The sequence below is a fragment of the Ochotona curzoniae genome, unplaced genomic scaffold (assembly GCF_017591425.1).
Source record: "Ochotona curzoniae isolate NIBS_2020 unplaced genomic scaffold, NIBS_Ocur_1.0 scaffold_4701, whole genome shotgun sequence".
NCBI classification, from domain to species: domain Eukaryota; kingdom Metazoa; phylum Chordata; class Mammalia; order Lagomorpha; family Ochotonidae; genus Ochotona; species Ochotona curzoniae.
Genome location: NW_024467122.1, coordinates 78794675 through 78812831, shown reverse-complemented (window position 1 = coordinate 78812831; position 18157 = coordinate 78794675). Strand labels below are relative to the sequence as shown.

Below are 18157 nucleotides of genomic sequence, written 5' to 3'. Positions count from 1 at the left end.
CTCCTGGGGTCACCATCATTTGCAACTGCTGTCACCATAGGTTCATCTTGCCTGTTCTAGAACTTCACGCAAGTATTGGCTTCTTTCACTCCGCATATCTAGGAGGTGTGTGTACTGTAGCTGCCGCTTGCTGTTTTGCATAGCTTAGTCATATTCCAGGATATGATGCACCGTACCTCACTTCTCCATCCTCCATCGACTGGAATTTGAACTGTTTCCGGTTTGAAGACTCTTCTGAACAGAGCTACTGCCACACATTCATGATGTGACTTCTCCAGCCAGCCACTTGGCATCATCTAGGTAAAAAAGTGTGCCCCATGACCCACCAGTTCCACACGGAAAAGGCATTAGGGACATGTTCACGTGTCTGAGAGTAGCGGTGATTGGAAATACCTGCAGCTGTATTGTCCACAGATACAGAAATAAAATGACAATTGAAAATGCCTACCAGCATAGGTGTGGATCAATAAATGAATTTGGCCATCTACAATGGGATACTGTATGTAAGAATAAGTGAAAATCATGTTAATCATATCAATGTACAATTTTGAGTGATAACAGCCAGATGGGGAGAGTATGTCTTCTAAGATGCAATTGATGTAAAATGTTTAAATGGACGGTACACTATTATTACAAAGTACAATACTATATATTATAAACTATTTGAAAAGCAGAATGGCAGGGAGAGACGAGAGGTTTTTCCGTGTCCTGGTTCAGTCCCCCAATGGCTGTAACACCCAGGTATGGACCAGGCCTGGAGCCAGGAGCTTCATCTATGCAGTTGGACCATCCTCGGCTGCCTTCAGAGGCCTGTGAGCAAGGAGCTGGATTTGAAGCAGAGCAGTGAAGACTCCAGCCAGCACTCTGTTATGGAATGGCCACATCACAGGAACTAGAGCAGCCGGGACTCAAACTGGTGCTGCGTGGCTGGTGTTGCAGGAGAGTGCTCGACCCTCTGTGCCTGTCCCTCAGTGTCCTGCAGTCATTGAGGAACACTTCCACAGAGAGCCAAAATATGAAAGAATTCAAGGCCATGAATCCCAGGTAGTTTTGTAAGCTGAGTACAGGGTATGTGTGTGTTGAGGGGATGGGGAGTGAGGGGCATTGACTGAAGTGCTGAGTGCTTTAATACTGAAGTTGAGCGATCAGTATCCAGGTGGTTATTTTATTCTTTGAACTTGAAATATGTCAGTGTTTTGAAGAGACAAGGAGGGCCAGAGTTGTGATGGACCCAGTTAAATTACTACTTCTAGTTCTGGCATCCTGTGTTGGAGTGCTAGGTCAAGTCCCAGCTGCTCCACTTCTGATCCAGGTCTCTGCCAGCGCTCCTGGGAAAGCAACAAAGGTGGCCCAAGTGTTTGGACCCTTGTCACTCACATAGAAGACCCAGACTGAAATTCAGAGTTCCTGGTCCAGCCCCAATCATTGCAGGCATTCTGGAGAGTGAGGCAGTGGAGGAAATCTCTCGTTCTCATTCTGTATTTCAAATAAATAAAGCTTTAAAAACAAATAAGTAAAGTTATAGAGACATGGAGTCAGGTAAATCAGACACAGATTTTGTACATGAATGTGGGGACTGGCATGATCTATGGCATCCTCTTACCATGCAGATGTCAACACTACCACTGTGGCAAATTTCAAACTGCCCATGTGACATACTCTGGTTCCAAAAATTCCTGAAAGTGTAATAACAGCTGCCTCATGAGTAGCCCAGCCAGCTCTAGCATGCCCCGCAGGCATGCGCTCCCAAGGTCAGGCCTGGGCACCCAGGCAGCCTCAGAACACTCCTCCAGCACCCTTGGAGCAGAGTCAAAGGCTGGATTATAAAGATTGCATTGCTCTTTCACCACTGTTCCCTCCAAAACCAAGCGGCTTAAAGCACTTTTTTAAAAATCTCACACAATTTTTCAGGGATCTGAGAATGGCCTTGCCAGCCAGGCCAGCTCTGACTCATGTAGCCATCAGCCCAAGGCTAGATCTGCTTCCCAGCGAGCCCAATTATGTGCCAGCTGGGTTTCTCTAGAGCAAGGAATAAGAGAGCCCAAATGGAGTTGGGATGGTCCTGGTACTCTAGCTTGGCAGTGACCAGCACTCGTTCATATCCTGTTGTTCATACACCAGCCTTGCTAAGATGTGAGAGGGAATGGAGCAAGAATGCATGGGGTAGGGGTAGTGAGGGCAGCCCAGAAGTCTGGCTGCTCTGCCGGTGATGGTCCCAAGGGAAGGATGGGTGTTTTTAGATAGACTGATGGGTGCAGGTGGATTGATGGGTGCCCAGAGAGGTGGAACCTGAAAGGCCAGCCCGTTGTTGCATAGCTGAAGAAATGGAGACATGCAGGGACTTTTAGAGAATGTGAAGTTCTTGCTGGCCGGAGGGTCAAGAGACCAAGTTTTCAGTGTTGTCTGGTCCCCAAGCACCAACCTTCCCTTTCTCTTAACTTCCTGCTGCAGGTGTAAGTGCTGGGGTCTCGGCATATCAAGGACTGGTTCAAGGTTCCCATCCCAGAGCTGTGTGTGCAGCCTGTGCCCCACCCAAACGAGAAGACAGCCCACTTCACTCCCACGCACCTGTCTCTGCCGGAGCAGTTGTGGGTGATAGGTTCCTAGTGGCCCCTGGGGCAGGGGGTAGGGGGCAGCATTGCCACATACGGGTCCATTTTAGCCTTTCTGGGATCCCACTGCCCTTCAGAGGATGGTCCTGAAGGGTCTTAGAGTTCAGTCATCTCTGAGCCAAGTTCAACAGCAATACCCATGCTGGAAGGGGACCTGTGGCAGGTGGACCCTTGTACTGCGGCAGGGACTTGGAGGCCACGTGCAAGGGCTTTTCACTCCTACAGACTGTCATCAGGTAGATCACCGGTGATCGGTACAATTTTCTCTGGAAATGTGGTACTTAAATATTTATAAGTTTATGTATAAGTTGTAAGTGCTAACATTTAAAACTTTTTAAAAGATTTTATACCTCAGATATGTAGAGAGGAGGAGAGACAGGGAGATCTTCCATCCGATGATTCACTCCCCAAGGGGCCACGACGGCCAGTGCTGTGCCAATCCAAAGCCAGGAGCTAGAAGCCTCTTCCGGGTCTCCCACGCAGGTACAGGGTCCCAAGGCTTTGGGCCATCCTCCACTGCTTTTCCAGGCCACAAGTAGGGAGCTAGATGGGAAGCAGGGCTGCAGGGATCAGAATCGGCAGCGATGTGGGATCCTGGTGTGTTCAAGGCGAGGACTTTAGCCATTAGGTTACCACGCCAGGCCCAAGGCTTTAAAAAAAAGAAGTCCCAAAGACTTCCCAAAGGACCATTGTGTATCTAGGCCTGGATGGAAAGGAAGTGTCTTCGCTACACCACTGCCAGCCCATGGTCCAGTGCCTTCCAGGAAGCAAGGAATGTGCCCGAGTCTGTTACCAAAATGAAATTTCCGAAGCAGCCTGCTTTCTAAAGGCTGTCTGGCTTCACACCTGGGGGAGGGCAAAGCCCAGAGGCCTCATCTGGCGATAGCTCTCCTGCTGGCAGAATCCCGAGACACACATCAAGAGATGGGAGCATATGTGTCTGTCTGGTGGCTCTCCTATTTATTTGAAAGGCAGGATGGACAGAGATCTTCCCTGTGCTGGTCCACTCCCCAGACGGCCGAGGATGGGCTAGGTCAAAGCCAGGAGCTGGGTCCTTGCTCTGGGTCTCCCACACAAATGGCAGGGACCCAAGTATGTGAGCCAGCACTCGCTGCCTCCAGGGTGGGACCACAGCAGCAACACAAGATGGCTGTTCAGTCAATGCCTAGCAGAAGACAAAGGAGCCTAAGCCAGGCTGGTATTCCTTCTTGTTGCATTGGTGCAACAAGAACACTAGAAGTGCCCAAGGACCAGGCTCTTGGGTGGGACAGTCTCCCTACAATTTTTTTTAAGATTTATTTATTTTTTATTGGAAAGACAGATTGACAGGAAGATCTTCAGTCCAATGATTCACTCCCCAAGCAGCCACACAGCCTCAGCTGATCTGATCTGAAGCCAGGAGCTTCTTCCAGGTCTCCCACACAGGTGCAGGGTCCCAAGGCTTTGGGCTGTCCTCAACTGCTTTCCCACACCACAAGCAGGGAGCTGGACAGGAAGCAGGGCTGCTGGGATTAGAACCAGTGCTCATATGGGATCCCTGCGTGCAAGGTGAGAACTTTAGCTGCTAGACTACTGTGCCAGGCCCTTCTCCCTACTCTTGCTTTCCTTTCCCAGCCAGGCCAGGGCAAGTCCCATCACCCACTTAATACCCAGTCCTGACATCTGGAGGCTACCCTGCTGGATGTTCTGCATTAGCCCTGTGGCTGGTGGGGGTTCAATCATACCTGCAGCTAACACTCTACCTCTGGGGTCTCTGCGTGGCTCCTTCACGTGTCTAAACAGACCCATTCTCCAGGGTGCTGTAACCCAGCTAGGAGCAAGAGCCATTTCTCTCACCCATCATCCAGTTCTGTGCCCTGCCCTGGGCTGTCTTCCTGGCACAGAGGCCTGTGCCTGGTTCTCCCTCCCGGATTCTCACTGATGCCAGCTCTGCCCAACCTTTGCTGGGGCACTTTCTGCCTTCAGTTTTTGTGCTCCCATCACACTTGCATTCCCCAGCCACAGCCCTTCCTTAGGGTCCTACAGCTGACTTTTCCCAGTCTGCCCTGTGGTCCCAGGTGCCACCAATGTCCTACAGCTCCCTGCTACCTGCCCAGTGATACTGCTCATGGCAGGCCTGGCCCCTTGCCAGCTCAAGTCCAAGCTGTCCATGACCGTGCCCCTAAGGCCCAGGGCCCTATCAATGCACAGGAGACACTGAGGGCTGGAAAGCAAAACTGTGGGGGAAAGGTCTGATCTGCTTCTTCAGCATGCACTGAGTTGGGTTCACAGACACTCAAGGAAGCTGGTGTGGCAGGTCCCTGGGGTGACTGCCCTATGGGAGTGACTTAGAAGAGATGGGCTGGACCTGGGTGGGAGTTGGAGTGGCCTCTGTCCCCAACCTGTGCCATGCCAAGAGCCCCAAACTGCTCCTGGCTGGGTGAGCGGCTCTGCAACCTGCCAAGCCCTGCCAACACAGAGTGTCCATCTGACCAGCGGAGTCTTGCTCTCCTGACTCCCCCACAGGTCACTTACTTAGGAAGGGTTGCTCTTGTCAATCCCAGAGCCTGGGGCACGTGCAGAGAATCCAGCACAGGACCAAGGCCCAGGATCCATCTCTGCACGCTTGCCCCTGGGGCTGCAGTCCTGTCCCTAGGGAAACCCAGGCTATGAGCACCCCGAGGAATGTTCTGGGACTTTCTTTCTGCATTTTGCTTCCTGCTATATCCACTCTGGGGGCTCTGATGCAGGAGAAAGGCCTGTAGGGAATTCTCAGATAGTCCTTATTCAAATTTCTTAGACAAACACCCCTCCCCCCTGTCAATCCTCCTCCTCCTCCTCCTCCTCGCTGTTGCGCATCACCGATTTGGGTATTGGGGGGAGCTACAAAAATAAGAAATCCACTAGTGTCCCCCCGCAGCACCACTACTGGAGATGCTTGGCCCTAAAGCCCTGAGGGAAGTGACAGCACCAGCTGCTCTCTGGTGCCACCAAGCACAGCCAGATCCCAGGAGCCAGCAGGAGCAGGGCCGTCCCACGGCCCCGCCTTGGTTCTGCTTTTCCTGTGAGGAGGGTCGCGCTGGCTTCTCCCTGGCTCCAGGAAGCCAAAGTGGCTGGGCTGACAGCTGAGGGTATTCCTCGTAACCCAGGTCAGCATGATGTTCCATGGGAAAATCATTCCAAGGTGAAAGCCACGCTTGGTGGCTAACACTGCAAACTCAAGGCCCTGCCCTGGGGAGCAGCGTACGCACTAGCCTAGCCAAGACTCTAAGAAGGCCTGCGGGAAATAAAACTGATTTCACTTAAACCCATGAGGCTCAATTAATTGGATCATAGATTGTTTTTCTGTTCTTGGAATTGGGGGGAGCGGGAGGGACAGGACACATGCTGCTGGAGCCCCTTTCACCTTCCCAAACCACCAGTCAGGTTGCCTCTTTCCTTATCAGTCACAGTAGCAGCAGAGGGTGGGGTCGGGGGTCCACCCCTCACCATACCTGCCAGGTATGTCGGGCACTGATTCTCACAACTCGGGTGTTTTCTTTAAGCAGCAGCACTGCCTGCTGGGACCTAATCAGATGTGGAGCCTCAGGTGGCCCTAGACTTGCTGCTCACAACCAGGGGACTGCCACCTAAGTGGCTGGCTGGTGGAGCTGGGCCATGTACCCAGCCAGCTGTGGTCCCAGGCTATACTTTCAGATGCCCCTGTTTGGGGGGATGTCCCCCTACTATGGGTCCTTTCTTCCCAAGGGCCCACAAGGGGGACCCCAGAGGGGCTGTGAGCCCCTGAACAGTGGACTTGCTCACGGAGGGTGGGGGAGTCCTTCCGGTTTGGATTCCCGTTCCTTGCCCCCGATGGTGTCCCTTCCCAACTCCCAGACATCCTGCGGTCACCGTGGGGACCCAATCAGTCTCAGCTTTGTTGTCAGGTGACAAAGTCTACCCTGTGCCACCCTTAGCTCTCCCTGAAAGCTCTGACAGAGAGGTGAGCCAGTGTGTGTGAGACAATGCTTTATTCAGACTCTGCTACATACACAGCTATTGGGAGCCTGAGGGCTGCAAGGTCACTATGGAACCCATGAGGAGGGGGAGAGGCTGGGAGCAGTCAGAGGGAGAGGGGATCCCTGGATGCCACATGGCATGGGAGCTGAGGGAGGGTGGAACCAGAGACCAACAGCCCAGCATGCCCAGGAGGGGAGGCAGGGCCTGAGAGGTCCAGCCTGGGCAGTTACCGGCTCAAGGCCTGCACCACGTCCTTTACCAGCATGGTACCAATTACCATCTTCTCGCTGTGCACAGTCAGCTGGGCGGCTCCGGCTGGCCGGGCATCCAGGGTCAGCAGGACCAGACTGCCGCTGGTCAGCGTCTTTCCTGCAAACCTAGCCCGGGAGGAGGGGAAAGGGTTACTCTGTGAGGAAGGGGCTCAGCTCTGCCGACAGGACCCCCAGCATCCACGTCCTCCTGTCTGACAGGTTCCCGCACCTGTACTCATCCGCTGCCCCACAAGGGACTCGACCCAGGTTGGCAGTGGCCGTCACTTTCTGCACTACAACGTGGTCGCTCCGGCAGGCCTCAGGTAGCGTGAGTTTCTCGGAGATCTCATTCATGCCCGTCAGCTTTCCTAGGGGCAGAGGTCTCGTGATGGGGGCAGGCAAAAATGCCAAGCAGTAGTCCTGGTACACCCTCAGGGAGCCCAGTCAGTCCTGTCCCACCCACCACTAAGCCATCCACCTCAAAGACAGATCTGGCCCCCTACCCCGGCCCCTGTCCTCCACCTCTCCTTTTGTGGAAGGCAGGCTTTCAGCAAGGTTCTAGAAGCCCTTGCCCTCTGTATTCCCCACCCCTCTTCCCCAGGAAGCTCAGCCTTCCACCTTGCCCAAGTTTGTTCTTCCACATTAGGGGGCTTGGCAAATTACAGCCCTGCAGGCCAGTCCTATAATATGCACGGACGTCCTCCTCCCCAAAATAACCATGAACTCACTGTTACATGAAGTTTGCCTGAGCTGTTTTTCATGAACTCCTTTAGCTCTTCCCCCATGTGGCCTATAATTGGCCTATGATTTTTTTTTTTTACATTTTTTTAAGTATTGGAGGGAAAATTAAAATATTTCATGATCATGAAAAATTTGGGGAGATTTAAATGTCAGTGTCTGCAAGTAAAGTTTGGTTGACATGCAGCCCCTCCCCTTGTCTTAGGATCGAGGACCAGTTCTCCTTTAGGACAGAAGAGCCGTAAATACTCCAGAGAATAATGTTTCTCAAAGTCTTACAATGCTGATGTCACAGCACGTCAAAGGAAGAGTACCACCCTGGTCTAGATGCAGGGCACACCGTCATCCCAAAAGATACAGTCCTTAAGGGGCACATTTCCAAATGCTATGATACCATTTTTTGGGTTTAAAACAAGAAGCTGAAGAAGGGGCTGGTATTGTGGTGTAGCCAATAAAGCTGCCAACTGCAGCACCGGCATCCCAGAGGGGCACTGCTTTACGCTCTAACTGCTCTACTTCCCATGCAGGAGGACCTGCATGGAGTTCCTTGGTCCCTGTTTTGGACTGACCTGGCCCCGGTCACTGTAGCCCTTTGGGGTATAAACCAGCAGATGGAAGATCTCCTCTTCGTATCTCCCTACCTCTGCCTTTCAAGTAAAATCACTTCTTAAAGAATTTCTCGACATCTCTGCTCCCTGGGTGGCTGTGGAAGAGGTGGGGACTAGTCGTGGTTTCTGACTGATCTCATTTAAAGCCCCATGAAGAGAGCTTGGGTGACCACAGCTACAATGTGGGTACCTGCTGTCCCCCCACTGCAGGGACACCCTGATGCATTTAGTGATTCTGACTTGTAACCTTCAGCAACGTGGACAAGAACAGTCAGCACACTCGATCATGTATGCTTGCCAACATGTGTGTGGCCTGTCATGTTGGGTCAGATGGCCCATGACGTGCTTTATTGTGTTTTAGAATATTACTCAAATAAATCCCCTTTCAAATGTAACTGCCGTATGAAGAATTTCTTTGAATTACTCTTTCCAGAATTACATTTCTGGGATTTTGATCTTTAGGACATTTCACCATTGGGTCTTTTCAACATTTGGGATTATAGCCCACTCTCCCATCTCCCTAGCCATCTAAGCTGGAAATTCTAAAGTCAGCTTATGGACTTCCCCTGGCTGCCCCTCAGTACCACCCTGTCCACCCTCCCCCTTTCTCTTTGCCATGGCTCTGGATCCTGGACCTCACATTTCTCACCTGACCTAGTGCACCACAGCCTTATCTAGTGAGCAAGTCACAGCAGGCAGCCCGCAGTCACATAGCAAATGAAGAGCCAATTCAAATTTAACACCCAGATTCAAAAGCTCGGAAGATTCTTCCTGCTGCATGGCCCCTGGGCTGTTTTAGGCCCTCCCCACACAAGCCTTGAGTGTGACTGGATACCAAGATGTCAACCTGCCACTTCCTTCTCCGAAACCTCCAATGACTCCTCCATTTGTTGGAGAATGAAGGCCACGGTCCTCATCTCTGTAAGCGCTGGACCCGACACAGCCATCCTGCAGTGCCTTCTGGGTGTTGCTCCCACCCTGAGGACGCACCCATCTGCACATCCACACGTTTCTGACACAGAATGGCCTGGTGTTGGCCTACGAACTCTCCACATCTTCCCTCCGACCTGGGATCACCTCCAGATGCCTAATGGCACAGGACACCATGGGAACCCCATGGAGGCAGTTCTGCTGTGGCATTTAGGGAATAGCAAGAACAAAGCTGTATGGGTCCAGTGCCTGCATCATGTTTTTTCAAGAGTACACTGAACCCACAGACTGAGACCGCTGTAATCTCTGGGTCCCCTTCCAGTTCTGACAGTGCTGGGCTGCAACATATAAACTCAGGGCTCCCAGAAAATACAGTGCACACAACCGTTTCCAGGTTTACTTTGACCAGCCCCTCCCACACCCAGCCTGGTGACAGGGACTCAGCTCCTCTCATGCACTCTCACTCCCAGTCTCTGTCTACCAAGTCCTTACTGGAGTTACAAATCCTGGGCCTCGCTCTGTTGGGGAGCAGGCAGGGGAAGGTCCCTCCCATGTGACAAGGTGGAGCTTCAGCAACACAGCCCTTGGGGCAAAGCCCCTCCCTGCAGCCCCAGGGAGCAACTCACCCTGCTCCTTCTTGAACTCATTCTCGCTCATAAACACGGGAGCCATCAGCTCACCGACAGGCGGCTGAATGGAGACGTAGAACTGGCGGGTGTGGGTGCTAGGGCAGGTGAGTGAAAAGGCAGGGGAGGAGGAAGTGAGGCTGTCACCTGGGTCCTCACTGCCCCTGGGGCTCAAGGCACCAGGAGGGTGAGGACGGCCCCACAGCCTTGAGGACGCAGCTCCCAGATCTAACCCCCCCCCCCCCCGGCCCCGTTTCATGTTGGAGTCCCTCCCACCACCTATCACCTCCAGCTCTGGCTCTCTGCACCCTGCCACCCCACCCACACCCACACACAGTGGGACTTCATACCACAGCTGGAAGTTGGCTGCCTGGGTTGAGTCACAGAAATTGATGCCCATTACAGCAGTGGCAGTCTCTCCAGGAGCCAGAGACTCTGAAGTGGTGGAAAACAGGCAAAGGGGAAGGCCCTGTAAGGCCCTGTCACCCCATGGTCAGGAGCCCAGGCTAGCCTTATCCCTCCTCCCACCCAACCCCAGCTGATCAGCACTCTACAGAACCTGGCCTCCCTGGGCCCTGGACACTGTTCCTGGGCTCCCGCAGGAATCCAAACCCTTTCCTTTACCCTCCCTCACTTCATTTACATCATAACCAAGGCCAAGGTGTCAGCAACCTGCATAGGAAGCTGCTCAGCCCCTTGTCTGTCCTGCCCACTAGGGCAGGGGTCATGCCAGGTGCTGTTTGCTCCCCATACAACCTGGCACACACAGAGTATCAGCAGCCATAGAAGGACCGATTCTGTCACCAACAATTTCCTCATGTTTCTCCTCTCCTGGGTCTGACTCCTCTCTTACCGATTTCAGAAAATTCTTGGATGCTGAGGCCAGCAGGCAGCTTAGGGGTGCCGACGTGCAGGCCCTTGATGGGTGTATCTGAGCTGTTGGAGAAGTAGATGTGGATGGACACCATGTGGGGGTCGCTGGGGAAAGGCTGGCGACTGAAGGCGTAATCCACGGCCAGCCCCTCGCCAGCAACCCGGTGCAGCAGCTCCTGCCTCCGGACGCCAGACACTGGGCTCAACAGCTGGAGCAAGAGAGGGGAGCACGGCCATGAGCAAGGAGGAAAAAGCCTGCCCCACTCTGGCTGTCCCCAGGTCCCAGAGCACCTGTCCACTCCACAGCTGAGACTCACATGGGAGACACAGTGTGGAGATGCACTCCTTGCCCCAGCCTACTCACCGAGGGCACCAGGGAGGTATCTGTGAGTGTCAGGCCCTCTAGGTCAGCAGCGAGACTCGTGGACAGAACCGTGGGAGGTGACACGGGCTGGATGCTGGGAGAGGGAACTGTGGGAGTAGATGAGAAAGACCAGGGTGAGACTTGGGTACACTGGCTGGGGTTCAGCAGGGAGCCCTGGGCGCCAGGAGAAAGTAGTTCAGCACCACGGACAGTGGGGCAATGGTGGCTGCAGGCTTTGAGCAAAACACCCACCCTGGAGCCCAACAGGAGACCCCAACCCAGCCTGAGTGTAAGCCACATACCCCCTGGGGCCACTTCCCTCACAGAGTCCCCCTGTGATTCTGGTCTCTCCCACTCACAGTCCTCCAGGTCCAGCAAGGAGATCTCCTTGGCTGCCAGGACGCTTTTGCTGGTAGGAGGCTGTAAAAAAACATTGGACATGGGTACAGGTAGGTGGAGCCCCAGGAAGATCATGCTGCAGCCTGCTCCAGCTAGAGGCAGGGTGTCCAGGCAGGCAGGGCCCTGGCCTGCAAGCCCCTCACTCCTCACCGGCTTCCGCTTCCAGGAGGCAGGTTCTGCTTGCTGCTCCTCCTCAGACTCGGATGTCTCCTCGGAGCCCGAGGAGCTGCTGCTGGACTCGCTGCCCTCGTCCGAGGAGGAGCCATCTCCTTGGTCCTCTGGCACCTTCTGTTTCTTCTTCATTTTCCTCTTCTCCCCTTCCTCCTCACTCTGCTCACTGCAGAGCAAGAAATCAGAGCTCAGCCCTGGCCAGAACCCCCTCTCCACCTGGCTGAAAATGGGGGCCAGGGTAGGCAGCCCTGGTGGTAGAGTTCACAAGGGGCTCCCCAGCTGAGTCCCAGGGAGAGCTTTAAACCAGCTCATGCCAGGCCAGGACTGCTTCTCCATGCCACCCCATGTGCGCCTAACCAGAGCGAGACTCATGGGAACCAACTGGTATATGTACCAGTCCTACAGTGTGAGCAACTCACTGGCTCCGATGGCCTGGGCCCCTGGGCAGAGATCCCTGTGCCCCACAATCTGCTTGGCCAGCCCTCCTCTTACCTCTCACTGCCTCTGCCTTTCTCCTCCTCTTCCTCCTGGTCTTCGTTATCAGACTCGCTGCTGGATTCCCCTGAGCCGCTCTCGCTGCTGCTCTTACTGTCTGACTCACTCTCAGATGCAGGCTCTGGGAAGGCACCGCATCAGTCAGGGCTCCTTCCCTCATAGCCAGCCCTGTGGGTCTGGAGTGGGCATCTCAGGACCCGACTTCTGATTCAACTTGGAAGCCTCACCCTCCCTCAGGACCTGACCCTGGTCCCAGATGCCAACTAGAACCGCCACGCAAGCAGGCAGGGGCTGGCCCATGTGAACAGTCACCTGTGTGTATGCGTGTGCACACACAGAGCCACACACATGCACACCCCCTCCTACATGTGCACGTGTGGCCAGGGAGCACAGGGGGCCCAGCTCTGCTCATCTCACCGCTGTCTGCAGACTCCGTGGGCCCAGACTCGCCCTCCGAGTCTGAGTAGAAAGGTTTTTCCTTCTCCTTCCTCTTGTCCCGATTTGAGCACTTGGTCCACTCAGGCACCTGCAGATGGGAGTAGGAATGGGGAGCAGGGTATGGTGCAGCTGATCATCATGGATGGACGGGGGGAAGAAGGAAAGTTCACCTCTTCTGGGGCTCTAGCTGTTCCCATCCCAAGAGAACAATGGAGGATGGCGAGATAGAAGGGGAACTCTCTGGGGGGGGGGGTGCCTCTCACACACCAAGGAGGAACTGAGCAAGGGAAGGCATGGAGACGGGGAGCACACGGGGTAGGGTGGCAGAGGACACGGCACACAGAGGGGACCTCAGTGTATCCGCCCAACAAGCCCACGCGGGTCTCGGGAGGGGACAGGTCTTCTTCCTGTGTTGGGGAGGGCATTGGCAGTGCTGGACTGGCACTTCCAGGGCCCTTAGCTCTCTATGCCCCTCCACCCCTCCCTCCTGCACCCACAGAGGGCAACCCTCTACCCACTGACCTCCACGTTCCGCACAGATGGGTCTGGAGCTTCCTGTGGCCAGTCTGGCAGTTCCTGGTAGCCCGTGGCCTTGGCATTGAGCAGATGGGATAGGGAGCCCAGCTGGAAGTGGTCTCGGTCTGGGGACAGGGCTAGAGGTCAGGTCAGTAGGTGGGCTCTGGGGTGATCCTGGGTGGATTCCCTATCAGGGCAGGGCCAGGACTTGGAGGTGCCCCAGTGGCTCTCTCACCTGGGCTGCACCTGCAGGCTACATGCTGGAAAGAAAGGGGGCTGGCCAGGGCAGGGGCTGAGAGGCAGGAATGGTGGGCCTGCAGGGGCGAATGGGGCAGAAGAGGGTGTGTGGCTTTCCTTCCAGGGCTGTGGGGTTCGCAGCACCACTGGGAGGGAGAAGAAGGGTGGTGACAGGGAGGCAGGGGCTGCTGGGCCAGCTCCGAGCAAGAGGAGACTGTCTAGGTGGTCCCTATCTGTAAATCTTCCTATTCCAGAGTCCAGGAAAGAGAAGAATGAAGACACCTGGGAGAACTGGGCTTTGTGGAGGAGGCTGCCCTGCCTGCAAAGAGCCAGCTGGGAGACCCTCCCCCACCAAGACAGGCCAAGCCAGGGGGATTGAGCCCAGATTACACCAAAAAAGACATAGCCTGCAGGGTGCCAGTAGCCACATTCCGAGCCTTTCTAAGTCAACACCTCCCCTCTGGGAGTCTTTTCACTTCCTGCCTTTCTGGGTTCCTGGTATATAAAATCCTGATCAAGATTCCCAAGATTTCTGAGCATCTGCTCAGAAAAAGCCCTGTGACAGGGAGCCCAGGCAAAGGAGGGAAGCTGGCTGCCACTCAGACAGCAAGGGCAGACACCCAGGGGAGGTGGCAGGTATGAGTGGATAGGACTTGAGGCCTGCAGGAAGGGAAAGAGGCCTGAGTCAGCAGTCAGGGCTGGCTTTGCTCCAGAAGTTCTGTCTGCAGGAGCCTGATGCCCACCTGAGGCTGGGGTCTAGGGAGAGAGGGGCTGAGGGTTTACCTTTGACCTTGGCTCCCACCTTTGAAAGATGACTCCAAGACCGGGGCTGGCTTAGGAGCCAGGAAGAGCTTCTTGGCGTGGCGGCTGAGGACCCCACCCTGCTCCGAGGGGACAATGAGCTGCCGGGTGAAGCGCGCCCGGTCACGGATGTCATAGTTCTGGTCGTACTTGGCCAGGCTCAGCACGTACTGGGTCAGCAGCTTGGTCTGGGGGAAGAAAGAGAGGTGGGTCGGTGGGCAGCCAGCCGAGGGGGTGGGGCACAGGTGGTGGCTGTGTGCACCCGCTCCTTCCAGGCCAGGGCTCTCCCCTCCCATGGGCCCCTGCATCTCTTAGCTCCACTCCTCTTCCTCCTCCTCTTCTCCTCTCTGGCCCCTTACTCAGCCCTGGCAGGAGGAGGCTGCTTAGTCCTTGTGGACTCACCTGCCTCTGATTCTACCTTCCCTTGAGTTTGTGGCCTCCACAGTCCCAGGTCCAGCCAAGCTTCTGCTAGCCCTCATGGCCTCCAGACTCACCATTGGGGTAGGTTGGGGGTGGGATAGGGGGGCGACCCTGCTGCCCGCTCAGTAGGCTCTGAGGGGTCTGAGGGCCTCAGGAGATTTTAGTGAGATCAAACCAAGTGGCAGTTGCCCTGGGCTGGCCCAGGTCTAGCAGGGCTGACTTGAGGCCCTTCTCTCTGCTCTCCTACCTCCAGGCTGAGCCTGCCTGCATGAGGCCTCAGCGGCAGTGGCCAACATCTGCCAGCCCTCTGGCTCAAAGCTGTGTGTGGGGTCACACCTGGCCTTCCAGACCTGCACTCTCTGTATAGGTGGGGGTAGAGGGGCTGTTATTACTCCCTCTTCTTACAGAGAAGCAGTCACTAAGGGACCTCTCTCAGGCCAGGTGGAGAGACCCACGGGGGCTCCCTCCAGACCTGGTGTGGGCTCACACCTGTTGACCTCAGGGGGATGCCCTGGCCTAGCTCTCCAGGTATCCATCTGTCATGACCATGACCAGCAAGTGCTCAACAGCCAGAGTGCCCCAAGACAAGGACAGCAGGTACCAGCAGAAGGGAGCCTGGAGCCCACCCTGAGATTCTCAGGGTTCAGGGTGACAGGGTCATTTCAAGCTGTGGACGTAGCTGGCCCAGCATCAAAGCAGCTGCTGTGGCAGGGCTGCCCTATGCCATGCTGACCATGCTCCTGTCAGGGACTTCAGTGACCTCACCACCCTAGTTGAACTCAGTGCCTTCCTGCAGACAGCATCACAGTTCAGTGTTTCTAAGTTCACATTCCATAATACAATAGACTTAAGACCTTGAAGATAGGATGCCACTGAGACAGAGATGTGACCCTCCTGTGGCCAGACATGACCTTGGGAACACCCTTATGGACAAGGCCTAGAAGCAAGATGCCACTGAGCCCCTTTATGGGTTAGGGCACAGTCCTTCCTCCAGGCTTCTTCCTCACAACCTCACCTGATGCTAGAAAGAACTCTGCAGAGTTCAGACCCACCTGTCCCTAGCCACAACTGTGTATCAGCAATCACACAGCAAGGAGCCGGTCCACCACCTCAATACCGCAGCATCATCTGCAATGATGCACTGGCCCCCACCCAAAGCCACCATGCCCCCAGGGATGACAGCTTCCAGTCTGTACTCCCAGGATCCTCCCACCTCAGCCAGGCAAGATGTGAAGGAATTACAAGGCTGCCCTGGTGAGCCCCAAGGGACAGGCAGGCTGACCAACAGACTCCAGCTGCCATGGAAGACTAGAGGGGTGAGTGCTAAATCCCCCTCCACAGTCTGTCAATGCACCTGCTACTAGCCACCTGCTCAATCAGGCAGGGGAGACCCATGACTGCATACAATGACAATCCATCCTCACCTCATGCCACACAAGTTCATGAAGGATGCAGTGGGTGGAATTCCCATCAACCCCTGCCTCATGAAGGTGGGTGAGCCAAGACCCACCTCTGCCCAAAGTATCACTATTGCTTTGCCAAGTGACACATGTACACACACACACACACACCCCTCCCTTCTCATCCTCAAGGATCCCCCCCCCTTTTCTCCACCTCCCCTGCAACAGGCTCAGAAGAAAGGACAGAGAAAAACATTGGTGGGGGAAGGGGGACCAAAGTTCCTTTTATTAATCATGGAATCATTCTAAGGCCTGTGTCATCAGAGACCCAAAGTGTGGCCTGCATGCCCGAGTCCATCTGCCTGTGCACTCACATCCTGGGCCCTCTGGTGGAGACTGGGACTCCGTGCATCCTACTTGGGAGAGTGGTTCACTCACAGATGCACCCACAGCTCTGTGGTTATAATGTGCACCGCTGTGCTGTCTCTTACTTGGCAACGCACACATGGGCTCCTGTCCAATCTGCAGGACACAGCTTGGTGTTGGGTAAACAGCCGACTTTCTGGCCAAAGCACAGGTGGCCAACAGTGGTGGCATCCTGATGCCCCTCCTTGGGGAGATGCCATGTGCACAGGGCCAGGTTGTACGGAAATGTGCCAAGCTCACCAGCAGGCTTGAGGCTCAGTCATGAGTGTGTCATGTTCCCCACACCCAAGTGGCTCCCCACCAGGGCTGTGTCACCTTTCCAACATTCCTGCCACCTGAACACAGGAAGCATGCAAATGTCTGTCCAGTGATGCAAAGTTTCTCCAGTGTTCCCTCTAACATTGCGCTCCACATATCTGACTCCCGCACTCAATACCCAGCTGCTCCTCCATGTAGCTGCTGGCCTGTCTAGCTCCCAGTCACAGTCCCAGCACTTTGGCGGTCCATGCTTACCACCATGAAAGTCTGCCACCACCTGCCAGTCTGGTAGAGATGCTCTGAGCTCCAGGGTACAGCCCTGCTGCTGACTCTGGTCCCATTCTGAGGCTTTGCTCCAAGAACAGACAGACATCTCTGCAGAGGGCTACACATATTCCTACAACTGGCCAACTCTGCCATTATAATACAGGGGCAGCCACAGGCTGCGCAGTGGCTAGTAGCAATGCATTACCAAACTGGCCGCAGGCCACAGCTGGCTGAGTCCTGGCTCCTTTAGCTGAGTAGGAGCTGCCATGGAGTCTAGTGGCCCTAGGACCTAGAAAAGCTCTGTGCAAAGACTCTCCTGCCACAATCACAGGGGATGCTGCACAGCCAAGCGGTGTTTAACACTCTGCTCGTCCAGCTGACCTGAGCCTCCCCCTTGACTGTGGCCTCTCTCATAACCTATCACTGCAGTTACTCCAGCCACCCATGCCCCTTTAGAGACCTGCCCCTAGCCCTGGCATGACCTGGCCAAGCATCACCAAGCTGTGGGAAGTGGTACAGCCCAGATGTCCTGGGAAGGTATGTTGTCTCATCAGTACCCGGTGCTTTTGGCCCCTTCTGCAGCCCCCGTCAACTACAGTTCTTCACAGACCCAGTGCTCCAAGTGCTGCCAGTCTACACCTTTAGCCTGGCAGCCTTAGAGCAGAGTCTGCTCAGCAGCACCGGTCCTCCCAGCACAGCCAAGCACAGGGGCAGTACCTGTTTCTTGGGCAGACGAATCAGCTGTCATGCCACACATTTGGAAAAGGGCTCACGGCTGCCAGGGGTGCGCCATAAGAATGCCTCCTGGGCAACTTCTGGGGAGCAGCCCTTACCTGCTTGGAGTTGGTCAGGTAGAGCTTGGCAGCCAGGTTGATGACCTGCAGCTTCACGATGTCCTCCTCTGCCGTGAATGACTTGGCCATTTTCCTCAGGACGTCCGGTGCAATCTTGGGGACATGCTCGCAGTACTCTCCAATGAGCCACAGGATGCTGGCACGGGCCATGGGCACCTGTGGGTGTGGGAGAGGAGTCAGGACTGAGGCAGGCAGGGGATCTGCATGGGAGCATGTATGCTCTACAGGCAGTCTGTGCGGGTCTGTGATGTTATGGGTTCTCCGGAAAAGGAGTGGGAAGTGGTGGGGGAGAAATGAAAAGGAGGACGTTTCCTGGACAGCATCTCTGCTCAAGCATGGGAAGAACCCTGAAGCTCCAAAGTCAGCCACAGTGCAAAAGACTGGGGTCAGGTGTGGTGCAGCAGTTAAATCATCACTGGGGACACCTGTATCCTATATGGGTGGTATCCGGTTCAAGACCCAAGCTTCTCCATTTCCCATCAAGTTTTTGTTAAC

General features: G+C 55.0%; 1 protein-coding gene across 3 annotated transcripts in view; it reads right to left on the bottom strand.

Annotated features, from left to right (window-relative positions):
• Positions 1 to 6582: 6582 nt before the first annotated feature.
• Positions 6583 to 18157, bottom strand: part of AP3B2 (adaptor related protein complex 3 subunit beta 2) — a 29829-nt gene continuing 18254 nt past the window's right edge. For 2 of the 3 annotated variants that reach the window (XM_040968771.1, XM_040968772.1), the window contains 13 exons: positions 17642 to 17818; positions 14039 to 14225; positions 13006 to 13124; positions 12463 to 12571; positions 12043 to 12166; positions 11530 to 11716; positions 11340 to 11400; positions 10981 to 11087; positions 10597 to 10825; positions 10094 to 10178; positions 9744 to 9841; positions 7071 to 7209; positions 6583 to 6967 (listed from right to left, as the gene is read on the bottom strand). In XM_040968771.1, the coding sequence (XP_040824705.1) occupies positions 6817 to 6967; positions 7071 to 7209; positions 9744 to 9841; positions 10094 to 10178; positions 10597 to 10825; positions 10981 to 11087; positions 11340 to 11400; positions 11530 to 11716; positions 12043 to 12166; positions 12463 to 12571; positions 13006 to 13124; positions 14039 to 14225; positions 17642 to 17818 (1773 nt within the window). In that variant the 3' untranslated portion in view covers positions 6583 to 6816. Of the gene's footprint in view, positions 6968 to 7070; positions 7210 to 9743; positions 9842 to 10093; positions 10179 to 10596; positions 10826 to 10980; positions 11088 to 11339; positions 11401 to 11529; positions 11717 to 12042; positions 12167 to 12462; positions 12572 to 12833; positions 12891 to 13005; positions 13125 to 14038; positions 14226 to 17641; positions 17819 to 18157 lie in introns of all 3 variants that reach the window. The other variant, XM_040968770.1, reaches the window with a different exon arrangement.